This window comes from Orbicella franksi, chromosome 7 (assembly GCF_964199315.1).
Source record: "Orbicella franksi chromosome 7, jaOrbFran1.1, whole genome shotgun sequence".
In the NCBI taxonomy this organism is placed as follows: Eukaryota; Metazoa; Cnidaria; class Anthozoa; order Scleractinia; family Merulinidae; genus Orbicella; species Orbicella franksi.
The window spans coordinates 13,605,952-13,621,971 of NC_138151.1; the positions used below are offsets into that span (position 1 = coordinate 13,605,952).

General features: G+C 38.6%; 2 protein-coding genes across 2 annotated transcripts; one reads left to right on the forward strand and one right to left on the reverse strand.

The window, feature by feature from the left end:
* Positions 1-15: 15 nt before the first annotated feature.
* Positions 16-5,609, forward strand: LOC145491976 (transmembrane protein 256 homolog). Its single transcript, XM_081471281.1, has 5 exons — positions 16-156; positions 1,101-1,141; positions 2,389-2,469; positions 4,012-4,055; positions 4,995-5,609. The coding sequence occupies exons 1-5, from the start codon at positions 81-83 to the stop codon at positions 5,092-5,094; spliced, it is 342 nt and encodes a 113-aa protein (XP_081327407.1). The 5' UTR covers positions 16-80; the 3' UTR covers positions 5,095-5,609.
* Positions 5,610-7,719: 2,110 nt separating this feature from the next.
* Positions 7,720-14,817, reverse strand: LOC145493235 (uncharacterized). The gene is made up of 4 exons (XM_081472654.1): positions 14,478-14,817; positions 12,402-12,482; positions 10,526-10,631; positions 7,720-8,655 (listed from the first exon to the last, which is right to left on the reverse strand). Exons 1-4 carry the CDS (start codon positions 14,538-14,540, stop codon positions 7,997-7,999), a joined length of 909 nt encoding a protein of 302 aa, XP_081328780.1. The 5' UTR covers positions 14,541-14,817; the 3' UTR covers positions 7,720-7,996.
* Positions 14,818-16,020: the final 1,203 nt, after the last annotated feature.

Below are 16,020 nucleotides of genomic sequence, written 5' to 3' on the forward strand. Positions count from 1 at the left end.
CTTTGTATAGATTACCGCTGTCTGCGATTGCGCCGGCGTTACAAACCAACTCCAAAAACATCGCAAAAAGATTGTAAAAGATGGCTTCCATTTTTCATAAAATTGCCGGTGTTTCTGGAGCTTTGGCCATAGCATTAGGAGCTTATGGAGCGCATGGTAATTGCATCTTTTCCCCCTTACTTATTGAAGTCAGCCAGTTTGGTGGGAACGTCTAAAGCTAATGGTAGTCCGTAAGACAAAATAGGGACTTTCCTCTGGACCCGTCTAGATTACGTTAGGACTTTGGTAGCTTGGTTTCAGACGTGGTATTTTTAGGTCAGTCATTTAGTTTCACTTACACTGCCCTGTCTTGAATCTTGTTTATACCAAAGTTACATCAGCTCTGCGGCGACATGGATATGAATATGCACATAAGGTCGGATATAAGGGCCATTCCATTTAATATCCTCCCCCCCCCCCCCCCCCATTAATTGATGAGGTGTGTTAATTTTTCCTGACCCCTTAAGAATGCTTTTTTTCCCCTGGAGTTACCCTTTTCCCCGCTCAGAAAATATCCCGTTTAACCGAAGGGCTTTAGAAATTTTGTGTTTTGTCATACTTTCATCAGAAAAAAGGATATCCCACTATCCCTGTACAATATGACACAACTTTCCTACTTCCCCACAGAAATTTACTCTTAGTATTGTACCCCTTCTGAAATGAACATTCTGGATAATAACCCCTCAGCAAATCTTGTGTATGGGTGACTCAGAAAATGTCATCTGCTTTGGGGAGGGAGGGAGGGACTGTGGATTGTTTAAAATGGATCGGCGTGAACGGCCGAACGGCTCTAAGAAGAGCCGGGGGATGAGGAGAGGAGAGGGGGTGGGGTTGACGGAAGGTCTAGGGGAAACTCTGCTATGTCCTCTACTTGGAAATTTTTTATTTCTTACCAAAATGTTTCATTGAGTCCCCGGATTAAGTCTCTGAAGTTTTGTTTGTAGCAAGTAGCTTATGGAAGCCCCCAGAAGAGTATGGTTTACAAAAAGTTGTGTTAACACACTGATGTCTTAATTTAGCTTGTTTCTGATTTCCTTATTGTGGTGTACTTTCTTTGTTAGCTTCATGGCTTAATCAAGATGATGCCAAAAAATTTAAAGAGGTGAGAAATTAAAACACTTTCTAACTGTTAGTAGGGAATTACCCTCTAAATGATTCCTTCACCAGTTAATTAACATTTATGTACATATAGAAGAAGAGAAGCTGCAGTAACACATTATCATCACATAACACCTAATCAGAGTATTACAAGACATAACTTTTACCAGTAGTCCATATTTTATTAATTTCCCAGGGGCAAAGTATAAAAGATTGACTAAATCTATGCCTAATTCACAAAGTACTTCAAGGCTAGGTGGTATAAAACTAACCTACATGTACCTTTGTTTGCATCTACATGTAATCAACAACACGGACACTCACACACATACACATACAGTACATATAATTATGTTTCTGGATTTATGGAAACCATGTCAATTTAAACACAACCATCCTGCCACTTTTCCACGAAAATACGTGATTTTTCACTCAATCAATCACAGGCAGTCAGCCACCTTGCTTGTGTGTGACTGACCCCTAAGCCTGCACGGCATGGTCAGCTAAGGCTGTCCTGCAAAGGAAATGACCAGTTTTACTGACAAAAATGCCTCTCTCTGTGACCCAGCCCACCCCCTGGAGTTAGACCCTTGGGGCCCTGCGTGCCATCAGCTGGTAGCCATGGACCAGGGCAATCTATTCTAGCCCTCCTTGAAAGAAGCCTCCTTGAGTTATCAAGCGCAACAACAGCCTGTTTTGCCCCAATTTTGAAATGGTTATTTTATTTTATTTTTTATTAATTTTTTTTTCATTTAAATCTTTGGCTTTTAAAATCTGTCTTGCTGAATGCTCTCATGGTTTCCAATAACTTTTGTTGGGTGGATATGGCATTGCCCTAACACTGTACAGTCTGCATTGGGGGAAGGGAGTGGGGGTGGGGGTGGAGTAAGCAAGAAACTTTATCAGTCATTAATCTAGAGTATTATCTTATTTAGAGATTTAGTGGTCAGCTGCTAGTCTACGTTTCTCCACAGATGTGTACATGTATTTTTTTTTTTTAAACTTGCTCGAACAATTACAGCAATTACAATTAAACTTACAAAACAGTTACAAAAACAAAAACAGTCTGTATCTACACATTACAATCTACACATAACATACAACCAACTTACAGTATGCTACTACAGAAAAAAGGACTTTAACTTACAGCTTTGGGTTACAGACACTATAGAAAATAGTACAAGTACACTAATTACAAGACAATAATTATTAAAAAAAAAACTAGCTGTGTACATGTATGTTTTATTTCAGTCCTTCATGACTGGGAATCTCTACCATCATTTAAATAATCTGGCATTGTTAGCAGTCCCCTTTGCCAAACGACCAAACTTGGTAAGCACGCATTCAAATGTTGTGGTAATTTCTTATCAATGCAGTTAAGCAACTTTACCTGTAAGGGTAAGATCCCAGGCAAGATCCCAGGCAAGATCCCAGGCAACATGAGAATAACAGAGCTACGGAAGATTGTCCTCCTTGGAGCTGCTCACATACTTAGGAGGACTCTATCCTTAGGAGGAGTCTATTGTAAAGCACTTTAGAATATTTTATAATTTTAGCATTATATAAATATGTTATATTATTATTGTTATTATCCATCAAGTAATCCAGCGGACTTATGACTGCCCTAATGGATTGAACTGAGCACCATAAGTGAAAAGAGCAAGACTTTAAGGATTTACATCATCATCATCATCATCATCATTATAACAAGACTTGACGATTTACATCATAATAATAATAATAATAATAATAATAATAATAATGTCTTTCATTCTAGCTTCATTACAGCTACTAATTGGGGAAACCTATATCTAAAAATATTTTTAAATTCAAAATCTATTCTAAACCGATGATCACTCTCATGCATTGTGCAGATTACACTTAATACACTGATCTAGTCCATTTATCTAAACTCCATGGGACAAATTTCTAAATAGCCAGACATCTGATAATTATAAATTATGGATGCACTTGATGACAGCACCACTCAGAAGAAACCTAACAGGGAATACGTTTACAAATGAGTATAGAACGGATACAGAATGGGTGCGAGAACGTGAACGGAACAGGTACAGAACGGATACTGAATAGAAATGAATGGATACAGAATGGTAACGGATGCAATCTCAAGTGCAGTGATGCTAGAAGGAGTCTGATCTTGATACGTTCCACACAGTCATTATTAATATGAATTTCTAAGAGAAAGAAAGATCATGTGTTTCTCTGGAGTTATTTAATTATTGAAACACAAGTGGAAGTTTGGGAGAATTAGAAGTTCTGAGGGAATGTGAACCAAAGGTGAGTGTTTCCACAACTTTTTCAAGTTCTCCCAAACTTTCTGGGGTGTTTCTATATTAACTCGATACAGACATGGTTTTTATTCTTTGGTCACATCACCATATCGTCAACATCACATGCTATTAAGCTCTGCATTTCTATTGAATTAATAGGAGATCAGCTTTCAGTGCACGCTTTCATACAGAGTGAATTCTGTAGATATTGCATGAAAGTAAAATATAGCCACCACTGAGAAGTTTTACCATATACCAAGCTGGTCCAATTCCTAACTCCAATTCCTAGCTATAGTGTAGACGCTGTCCACCTTGAATGGCTTACTCCAATGGCCCATTGTTTTTTTATAATACATGACAGCTTGGTCATTTATTTTTGTACTTGTCGTTCATTTTGTTTTCCTTCAACAGTTTTTTTTTTGAGTATAGTTATTAGTGACAGAAATGTTTTCCAGGAACAAGTATCTGTTTGTTTGGTTTGCTATAGAAAGCTTGTCTTTCCCATATGCATACTGCCTGGTCTAATTGTTCGACTGAACAATATTATAGCTGAAGTATAATAATTTGAGTCCTTGTTGTACAGGTTGGCAGTTTGATTTGTGGTGGAATTCTTCTGTTTTCAGGCAGGTAAGGTTGTTTCAGTAGATTTATACACACTTAGCCTGCGGTGCAAGCATTTTCCGTATGCTCACAAGTTTTTTGGTGTTAGCTCGCGATCGAGTAGATTCGTTGTCATGTTTTCATAGGAAACGTGGGCAAGGAGGGGATGGGGGCGGAAGGAGGGAAGGAAGGGAATAAAATTTTCCCTCCTCTCCCTCTCCCCCATGCTCCTCTTTTAGCCTCACTCCTTCTCCATTGGACACCTTGTTATCTTTCCCCAAGTCTCTTGTGCACTTGATTAAAATGTGCTCACTTGCAAAAATATGCCTGCATTGCAGGCTAATACACACTTAGTCACTATAATTGTGTATCATACATGTTGGCACCAAACAACCATTTGCATGCATTACTGTACTTGAATGATCTGTTTTTCTGTAATCTATCTCCATGTTGCCTTTTGGCTCTGCTTCAGAACATGACTTGTGAAAAACCTTTCAAATGAAAAACAAAAGGAAAAAAGGATTGATCTATACATGAAGATGAAAATAGTATTGGAACTTGTTTTCGGTGACGTTGGGTAAATACACCAGCTAGCACTTTCTTTTGTGAAGAGTCAATTAGGCACACCGTACATGCCGGGTGGATGAGGCGCGGGGGTGGGGTTCTAAATCTGTGAAGCTGTTTGTGGGCATTACTTCAGGGGCGGATTCAGGATTTTTCTTAGGAGGTGTGCACCACCACTAAGGAATGGCGTAACTGACTGGTAAAGTAAACAAATTTTAAAAGCTAACAGCAAGCCAGAAGGCTTCATTTCAGGGGGTGGTGCACACCCCCTGCACCCTCCCTCTAGATCCATCTCTGTACTTGCTTGCATTATGGTGTCAATCATCAGTTTGCACCTGTTGTGAATTTTCAAAATAGCTCCAAGAAACTGTAAATAATGATTGCCATTCTTTTTCATTTCAGTTGTTATTTAGTTGGATTCAAACACGACAAGTCGTTTGGAAAACTGGCTCCAGTGGGAGGGTATCTTCTTATGGCTGGTTGGCTAGCATTTGCGTTTTAACTTGGGACATATCGTGGAAATGATTGTATGGTAGTTATTTCACTCTCACTTAGGTTTAAACAATTCTTAAAAGTGATTAATACCAATGTAACATACAGCATGAGGATATTGCACTTGGCAAGAGCAGCAGAATGATGAGGAAGAAAAACAGAAAATATAAAAGGCCATTAGAACTGGCAGATATTCTCTACTAAACCACAAATTCTAATAGCTTACGTTGTACTCTGGACCAAAGCTTCTGTGGACAACGAGCTTGCGAAGAAATATTTATTCATTTGGAAACCCACTGAAACACATCCCAACTGTTCGCAATATATTAAAGTAAATCAAGAATACATGTAGAACTGAAAATCAATAATTAAAATTAATATTAATATTTCCATAAACCCGAACATTTTGTTGCGTAGCTTTCTTTCGTGCTTCTGTTTGAGTGCAACTTTGTATCATGCACTCCTTTTGTTTGATATTATTTTTGAATGTTATTGATACCAATTCATTACGAATTTGTTAAGTAAGTTTATAATATGTGGTACTAATAATAATGTTAGAAAGAAAAACAAAGCTAAAAGTAATAACATTAGTAGATACAGAACTTTTGTAAAGTTCCTTCTCGTAACGTTTTTCCTTTGATTTAGTATAACATCTGTATTTAAGCAATAGAGCATTTTTCCTGTGTTTACATGGCCCCTTCTAAACACGAGGCGGGTTGGGAGAATTCGACTACGTCTCGGGTTTGCCTAACTATTCTAATATGAAACAATGAGCCGTCAAGTTCGACTTGTCAGTTCTTTTCCCAGTGGCATCGAAAATTCACCGACGACCTAGAAGGAAAAAAAGTCGGGACAGTTCCTCAAGTTTTCCGAAACTTTCTTTTCGTCGCGTTAGAGGTTATGTCATTTTCTTGGTCTATACCCTCATCGACCACAGAAGTTGGGAAATCAGCGCGCTGATGTATTCCTTTAGTATTGAAAAAAAAAGAAGAAGAAGAAGAAGAAACAACATTAAATAACGCATTAGTGCGGTCGAGGCCTAAAAGTATCCGTTTTCATTTTCGCAAAATATATGTTCCCCGCACTAGCGTTTTCATTTTGTTTTCACCTCTCCACACTAATATGTTTTCATTCAAAAACGCATGCCTTTGCCTATCGTCTGCGCACTAAAACGGCCGAAAACACCGATAAAAGCGACAGTATCTAACGATTTTTTTCCTTACCATTTTCTGAAGCCTTCATTTTCACCTATCTACTCTAGAAACGGAGCGTTTTCAAATCGATGCGTTTTTCGAAAGACTCCACTTTTGAAACCGCTTTTGGAAGTCTCCGTTTTCATCAGGGTTTCCCGGTGTTTTACGAAAGGCGAAAACGCCTTTAAAAGTATGCATTTTCTACGGAAACGCATAAGTCTGGTCGCGGCCTTTAATAGACGCGCAGAAGGTTTTCTCACTCCCGTATGAGAAACTACTAGTTTGCAATAAATCATGGTCAATATGGACAAAGTAGATTACCTCTATTCCTGACTCGACTACGGTGATGCGACACGGATGCAAGGTGGTGAAAGATTTAGGAAGCTATGATGTTTTTAGAAGATGTGTCGCTCTTTGCCAGCTTGTAAGTTTCACATATTACACTGTGGAGTGAAAACTAGCCTGCGTAACATGCAAGCGATCCCGTACTTTGAGCCCTTTCCGCATTCTGGCAAATTGGAAAGGGAGAAAAAAAATTTTTTTTCGCTTTTGCTTTAACTTGCCCCACGGCCAGAATGACGGAAAAGACTCTAAAAGAGTACCCGTTGAAACGAAAACGAAACAAAATATTTTCGACCACACTAGCGTTTTCGTTTTGTTTTCACCTGTCCACACAAATCCACTTTCGTATGAAAAACGCATACTTTTTGATGCGTTTTTGACTATCGTCCACAATGAAACGACCGAAAATGCTGATGGGATTTTTTCGTCACCGTTTTTAAATGCGTTCAACACTGGAAACGGAGTGTTTTCAAAACGGTACGTTTTCTGAAGACTTCACTTGTGATACCATTTTCGAAATCCTGGAATAGTGCGATGGAGTCCTACACTACCGTGTCTAATTTTAAGCCTTCCTCGAGCACGTTCAGGGAAATCAAATACCCTTCCTCGATTTATTTTCACGTTTTTGCATTTCACGTTCATTTCAACGGATTTTTTTTTCGTTTTTTTAAACCGCGTTCTTTGCCACTGCAGATGAGCGCAGGCTGTTGTTATGTACCGTTCTATTTACGGGTAAGAGGAGAGGTTAAAGTAGGTACGCTAAGAGTGCATTTCGCGGATGGTCGATTTATGCGTTTTGGGTGTTCTTTTTGGTTGTTGCTGTTGATATTCGTGTGAGTGGGAGAGAGGGACTTGTCATACAGATATTTTCTTCAAGCCGCGTACATCTAGCATTTCAAACGAGCATTGGAATCCCGACTTTGCCACCACCTGGGTGAACAGAAATCGGTTGAAAAATCAGTAGAGGGAGTAGAAATAAAGTGCCTCTCGGAAAATCTACGGTGGTGAAAATCCGTGATACAGAAAATTGCTTCTGAAATATATGGGATAAATACACAATTCCAAAGTTAACAGTTAACAGTTAACAGTTAACAGGATGTCCGTACAATGAGAGTTTGGCGGACTCAAAAAAAAAAACGTCCCTGATGTTCCTGAAAGAGTTAATAATGAGTTATCAATTTAAAAAACACAACGTTGACAGTGAAGATCGCACTTTTATTTTATGCTGTTTTGCAAAGGAAACCGTGCGCGTTACATATTTTCACAAGACATATTAATCAATATTGTGTCCTTTACCTTAAAAATCGCCCCTACTTCCCTTCACCGAAAATATATATTTAATTTTTTCACTTTGGAGCTTTCACATCGACCATCGCTTCACTTATTACTCACGGAAGTGTCTACACAGGTGCAGTTGTACTTCAGGAAGGAGGTGCCAGTAGGGCATGCTTGTAATGGCTTCGGACATTCACACTCACATTTGGATTCGTTGAGCACCTTGCCCTTGCGATTGCAACGATTTTTTATTTTTTTCTTGCAGTCGCAGTCACAGGTGTCTGGGTTCCATTCTTCATTATTATTGCGGCCGTCACAATGCTTCGGTGCGCCGTTGCACTCGCACGTGCAGGTCTTGTCGTTGAACCACTGTAAACTGGTGTTACACGACTTGCTCAAGGCTTGTTTGCATTTGCATTCGCAGGTCCCGTTGAAGTAGTCGTGGATTTTTGTGTCGCAATCAGACTTGCGAGTTCTGCATGCGCATCCGCACTTAGTGTGATTGTAGACTGTGATGGTTTTGATTGAATGGCTGGAATTTGTTGTTACAATCACATTCAGCATAACCTCCTCCTGTTCCATGACTGTACAGCTCTGGATTTTGTGCATTCCTAAACATTCACCCACGCAACGATGAAGCAGCACTATTGAGGGTAAAAGTGTAACGCTATCATCTGGCCAGTCCAATTCAACCATAGTCGGATGCGGGTTGGTGGGGCACGCATGCTGTGTAGCCAGTGGTACGGTATTGTTCTTATCCCCTGATCATGTAAACAAAAAAAGAGGTTAAGTAATAATAATAACAATAACAATAACAATAACAACAACAACAATAACAATAACAACAACAATAATAATAATAATAATAATAATAATAATAATAATAATCCGGCCGTTCTCGCATATAAAACCTACTGTGAGTATTGCCACTCCAGTTTCCCCTTCCTCTGGAACATTTTATCCTAATTGTCAATCAACGTTGTATTCCGTTGCTGAAGTTTAGTTCTTAGCTTCTTCGGGTCACCTACTCGATCAGTTTCACAAACTATGTGGGCGTCCCAAACTCCACATGCGCCTGCAATGAATCATGGTATTTGTATTCATCATCTTGGACTGGATATTTGTTTTGATGAATACAACTACCATGATTCCTTGCAGGCACGTCTCAAAGAGGCAACTTGTTATAAAACTAGTTTTTCTTCTTCTCCATCTTTTTCTTCAGGTCTTTTTCTTTCTTGTAGTGCTAACACTCCAACCAAGACCACACGATAAAATTTTTGTACAAATTTAACGAGAAAAACCCTTGGACATTAATAGTTTTTCAACAAATTATTGCACATTACAAAGGCAATTTATGGTCATGTTCATTCGTTGAACACTTTAATGCCATGGGTCAATTTGCCAGAATTTGCTTGGTTAGCCTAAGGGGAAGTACCCGCACTGTAACGATTTTATGTGAGTTGAATGGAATTGTCTTAGCATTGACCTAATTGCTCAGTAGCATAGCCAGTCCCAGGTTACGCTTAGCAGAGAGGTAGTATGAGACGGTTGAAAGTCTTGTTCATGAACACATGAGGGAAAAGCCGACAAAAAGACGTTAGAATTTTCGTAATAGCCAACTGGACCCATAATCAGGGATGGACACTTCAAGGGAGAACCGTTCATGGAGGAGTAGAACAAATTGCATTGTCCTCATAATTTGCATTTTTGTGGAAATAGGTTCACAGTGCTTATAACTTCTGTATTGTTTTCCCTGTGTTGGAATGATTGATTAAAATACTTCTAAGTAAGTAAAAACCATTGCTTAATGCGCTTATCTCCAGATCGAGGGGTTAGAGCCCTGGCCGGGGACATTGTGTTGTGTTCTTGGACACTTTACTCCCACAGTGCCTCTCTCCACCCAGGTGTACAAATGGGTACCGGCGAACTTAAGGACATACGCGCGAAATTTTCCAACATTGATTTTTTTCTGAGACTTTACCACTGTAAGACGACGAGTTAGTTATGTCAGAAATGTAAAACATGGGGGGTCACCGACTTCGTTTTGGAGAGAACATGCCCGGAAGAACACCCTAAATCTGAAAAAAAATCGGGCTTCGTTAGCAAATAAGGCCAGTGTCTGTAAACCCAAAGATATTGCAATTAGATCTTTGAAGTGAAATGTTCTCTGCCCGTTATTGTTTAAGTGGACCTATTAAGTGAATTTAGTCAATTGGTGAGGTTGCTTAAAGAACAAGTTCGCATTTAGCGACCATAGTTTCACGCGCCTTGCAGCCGCAAGATGGCAGGATTCGATGTCCCCTGGACAGAAATCTTGAAATTTTTTCAACTTCCCGCATTGATTTTTTGTTCATTTTTGGACAATGTGGAGATAATTGTAAATAAAATCTGTTTCTGGAAAGAAAAGTAGGGGTCACTGAACGACAAAGATCGTTAAATCCAGGCAAAGCTATAGCAATGGCCATCTGCCCTATCACTGTTCATTTTATTACTTAGCGCGCGCTCTCATGTATGACGGGATACTTCTAATCACTTCATGCTACGGAAATCGGGCTAAGCTCCGGCCTGATGAGCGACTTGGCTCGTATACAGACTTAATTGCTTACGTGACTTTAAAGACATTTCTCTTACATTTAGTGGTATTAGTCCCATTAGGAGGCGCAGCCACGTCACAGATAATAGATGTAGCTGTAATGACGTCATCTCGCGCGACTCTTTTCAAATCGTCGGGAAAGTCCTGGAAACAAATATATTGGTTATATGCTGTAAAATTGTCTTCAACGTGTTAGCGCTAAAAATAAACAAAATATGAAATTACATGAGGTAGTTTCAACTTTTGGTGCACATGCAATGATTCTGTGCAAACATTAATTAAAATACACTGCATGCATTTATCCAGAAGTAATCTCACTTATTCTTGCTTTTTGAATTGGCTCGACCCTCACCATGGCCTTCTTTTGGGCGTGATGTAGTCCAGTTCTGGTCCCCTCTCTCTGGTACCCAACGCTACGCTCTCGGGACAGAAGGACCCGCTCTCCCGAGAGCGTAACGTTGCATGATAGAGAGAGAGTTAAGCCGTGACGTCGTAAACGTTTACTAATGAAGTAATTAATCACGCAACACGGCTAAACTGACCCCTCAGTTTCAACGGACCAGAACTACTTTTGAGGCCATCGAGAGACAAACATGTAAACTTTTCACTTAAAATGTCAGTCACTGACCAAAAACTGGTCATTTCAGACCTACCCTTACCCAAACGATCAAAAAAGATAAACTAGTTAACAGTTACACGAACTTTGCTTATTCCAAAATTCAAAAAGAAAAACGCCTTAGACTCTCGTTGAAGTTGAACAATCTGATTTCAAAGCAGACACGTTTCACTTGTTCTAGCCCTGTTCCAGTAGTATTTTAACACTACACGTCATGGCCTTAGGTGTCCTGCGGGGCATGATGAGGAATGAGATGAGACACGTCACAAGTTCAAAACAACTGCTATAGATTTCTTTTAATTTACGTTCTAGGAATTATATAGAAGATTAAGCGAGATTACGAAGTAGTGTAGGACTGGAAAGGAGAAAACAACATTCAACGTCTCTCTCCAGTCACGCTCACAACTTTTCCCCCGCGCTCGTCCCAGATTTTCTTCGGATAGGAGTTGTGTTTCGTCAAACTAACTCTAAAATGTAGCGGCTTTTACTTGTTTTGCAGTCTTCATATGACTTCGTTCTTTTCATTGCCACTCTACTTAATTATGCAATAATTTTATAAAGAGATAATATATAGAAGTTGTTTGCACGAGAAGTAGCCAAGAGAAGATGAAGGGTGAGACAGTTGATCACTCATCAAGGCCTTATTATCAAGCTATTTTTAGATCACTCCCAGGGTCTGAAATCCAGGAGCGTCTAAAAATAGAAAATTTTTGGGGATAGCCCAAGTGGCTTTACAAGCATTTTTATCAGTAATGTTGTTTAGATCGTGTGCATGGAGTGTTGCATCGGAAGAAAATATAAAAAGAGTGTTCAAATTGCTAAAGCGACCAGCTCTTGTTATCCTGTATGCAAACATGGGAGAGAGAAGTAGAGTATTATTTGAAGGACTCAATTGGTTGCCGCTGAAAGATGAAATAAATCTCTTAAAGTGGAAATCAATATTTAGGCGTATTCACACAGGCTGACTGTCCGAATTAAATAACAGAGCTAATACCTAGAAATTCAGACTCGCGTAGTAGGGTTGTCGTTATGCGAATTACCATTTAGTTTGTCCTCGGTGCAATAGAGAAACGTAAGTTCAAGTTCATGGGGCAAAGCTCTGGAATGGAATTCCTCTAGAAATACGTGAAAAGGACACAATTGGTTCCTTTAGCTCGGCCATGAAAAAAAACATTTCTTAGCATAGTCTTGTAAATAGAGATATTCATGTCCTTTGAATTAATTTTGATTTTTAATGATTATTTTTCATATACATTTGAACTGTAGATGTATAGATGTTTTGCAATTAATATTCATACCCGTCCTTCCTCTTGGATTTCTTCCTCGGCTCCTCTCAGGAATTTTGGTCCGTCGACTTCATCAAGCCACGACTCCTGCGACTGAATTTTTAATTTTTAATTTTAAATCTGCATCTTGATGATAAACAATAAGTTAAAACTTGCCCAGCCTCCTTCGTTTGGGATCATTTTCCATTTTGTAGTTGTGTTAAAATAAACAAGTTGAGGGAAGATTGTTCCTCTGTTAGTGGTATTTTTATAAAGAGAAAAAAAAATTAAACCGCAATGGGTCGAGTGTTGTTGTTTTTTTTTTCACAGAAACTACATGAAAATAAACCCTACCATTTTTTATTAAAGATCATGTGAATAAATTCTATATTTACCTTTCGCGTGCTAAACATGAAACCTTATGAACAGTAATGTATGGTATTGCACAACCCTATTGTCAATGAAAACTATCCACATGCAGTCAACTTTTTCAAAGCGGACACCCACTGTAAGACTGGCACCTTCTCTAACGCAGACATAGATGGTTGGATTGACTTGGCCTTGAATTTTACATGTTTGTCTTTAACGTCACTGAGCTATCGATAAACAACCACTGATGTTAAGGAGCAGTGGTCACATGTGCACGTATTGGACGTATTTTCAATATTCATTGATTATTGTGAAATTGAACACCGAGAAAATTCAGTGTGCCTTGTAACCAGTCCCTGCACTCTGTCAAAACTTCTCAAGGAGCTATTTTAAAACTGCGAAGCTCTTGTGGTTATGTGTGTTGTCGTGGAAACGTGAAACTCTTTGGCAGTGCTAATTCGATCATCCTTATAACAGCCCGCGCACAAGCACATAGTCAGTCTGCGTAAAAGAAACTATGGCCTGGGCCGGGGCAAACGTCGAATCTTAGTCGAGCTTAATTCGTCTAACCTATAAATTTTGAAATAGGCGCATGAATGGTGCGACGTTTGCCGCAATTAAGTTCGACTCATATTAATTGGTTCGGTTCTAGCATAAGTTCGACTTGCCAAGTCGGATAATGCAACAGTGGTTTGGCGTTTTAGCAAACGCCGTTCTAAACACGCGCTGAACTCAACTCATAAATTATGCAAATTACAAACTACTTGATTCAAATGTCACGCGGGCCGGTGATGGACTGGGCAAACGTCACAAAGATACATACTCCCCCATCTACCAAACGCTATTCCCCCCCCCCCCTGACGAGCATATTTCGTGGTTATTTTGAAGGTATTTTCGTACCCGTGCAGAGAGGAAGGTCTAACACGTCTTTTGTCATTCAAACGACGCTCTAAAACTGTTGTAAGTATAGATACATTGATGCATGTTGCCACTTTGCAGTTTTTAATAGCATAGAATTATATGACATGACATTATTCACAATCATAAACAACGGGATGAGAGAAAAATAAATATACACGAAGTGTAGTTAAATGTCAAATAGTTGATATTTGCACTCTTCCGCTAAGAAACAGTCGCAGTGTTGGAACAAAAATCATGGTAGGTTTCAAAACTGATGTAAAATTCTTACATTCAGTCGTTCATAAAAACAACTAAAATGTTAAAATTACAATGACAGAACGGAATAAATTGTATTATACAGAATCACCGCATTCTTTGAAAGGAGCACTGCTCTACTCTTCTAATGATTTTTATGTTAAAATCTGCCCTAGTCCAGTTCTAAATTTTATTCGAAATTTACTCAATTTTCTGGACTCAGTATTTTGGAAAGACTTGACTTTTACAACTGTTCCCATTTGCTTGAATTCGCACATTCAGTTAAAGAAAACAAAATTAGTGAAATAGAATTATTTCTACAAAAATTATGCTATTTACAGAAATTATATTTGGAGTAAGATGTGTTGGTTTGACATACATAACCACGAATTCATTCGATCGATCTATAACAGAATGTCAAAATTACGTATTTTATTTGTCACGTGACCGAGCTTAATGGGTTTCCTCAACAGAATTTTCTGTCACAAACCGCCTTTGTTAAGCACAAGTACTAGACTTTAGTAATGAAAAGCGCTACTGGGTCAATGAGTTCGGATTCGAAATTTTTTAACTGTTCTATCTTACCTGATGTAAACTTGATGTAGCTGCGTGGAATAGAAAGGCGGCAATAAACACGAATTTTAACATGTTGGCAAGACTTTGAAATTATCACCCAACTGCTGCTAGCTTCCAGGGTAGTAAGTCCAAGCCCGGGAGCATAAGAGGCTCTTTTTATGCTTGCAAAGAGAAATTGATACTAAACAAGGATATATGTAGCTTTTAAAGCTAATTGCGTCACTAAATCTTATGACATCGGCTTTTTTATGAGTGATGGCCGTTTCCAAGGGCACTTGAATTTAAAATGTCGCTTGTACCAATCCTCGATACAAGGAAACCCCTCCGTTTTAAAAATACTGAATGGTTTGCCGTCGCACATCTCGAGCTGAACCACATCCTGTGAATCAAAACACGTAGATATGCTTATGTAAGGAATAAAATTATAAAATTAACAGGGTTCGTTTTCATGCAATAAGCGTGAAAAAAAAAAACAACAACTACTACTACTACAACAACAACACCCGACCCATTGCGGTTTAATTTTTATTTCTCTTTGATAACGAAGACTTGTAACAAAAATACCATTAACAGAGGAACAATCTCCTCTCAAATTGTTTATTTTAACACAACTACAAAATGGAACGGAACACTTTAACTACTTAAGAAAACTATTAGTAATTAAACTATTTACTCTCGGCTTGTTCCTGTAACTTAGAAATCAAAGTGATCCACCGTCACGATTTATGCAATCGAACTTAAGTGGAAACCATACTGTCTACTAGAGGTAATGTCGTGGAAATTTTTAAGCCCGAAAAGACGAGGAAAGGATAGCCCACCAAACTAAGGATACAGAGATTTTTAACAAGCAATATCTGGCAATTGATATTAAGTAATGTTGTCTTTCAAATAGTGGTATTTTGCGGTCACATAAACAGGATGTAAAGTGATTTTGACATAATAGGCGTTTTATTTGAGAGATAATTAAACAAGTTCATTACGTCAAATCAAATGGTTGCCGGGAACAACTTATTCTTCGTCGCATGTTTCAAAGAGCCTTTTTTGGGAAATCTAAGTTAACACTCCCTCTGTCCCTTAATTATTATACAAACATTAAATGGGAAGAAGGTCACGTTTAAAGTTGTCAAAATCCACCCTGGCTAACGACAAAACACACAACTGTCTTTTTATAAATCCTGACCAGTTTTCGGTAAACATTTTATCTATCACATTGCCTCCAATCGTTTCTCGTGATTTAAATAAACTTCCCACCTAATTTATATACATATTTTTTATTACGTATTGCTTTTTCTTACTTGTGAAGCTTGACAATGAACAAGTTCCGAAGAAACAACAATATCAACTTCTTCTAGACATTCTGTAAACATCCTTTTTAGAATAGCTTTATAATGTAGGTACAAGTTTACAATATAAAACTTATGTATTCCTGCTTTTATCAAATTTCAGTACTAAATATAATAATCTCTTCTATATTTCCGTACGACTAATTCACTTCCAAAACATTCAGGGGCACCCAACGACCGTTTTCTCTCTAATGCTGTTAGATGCTGTT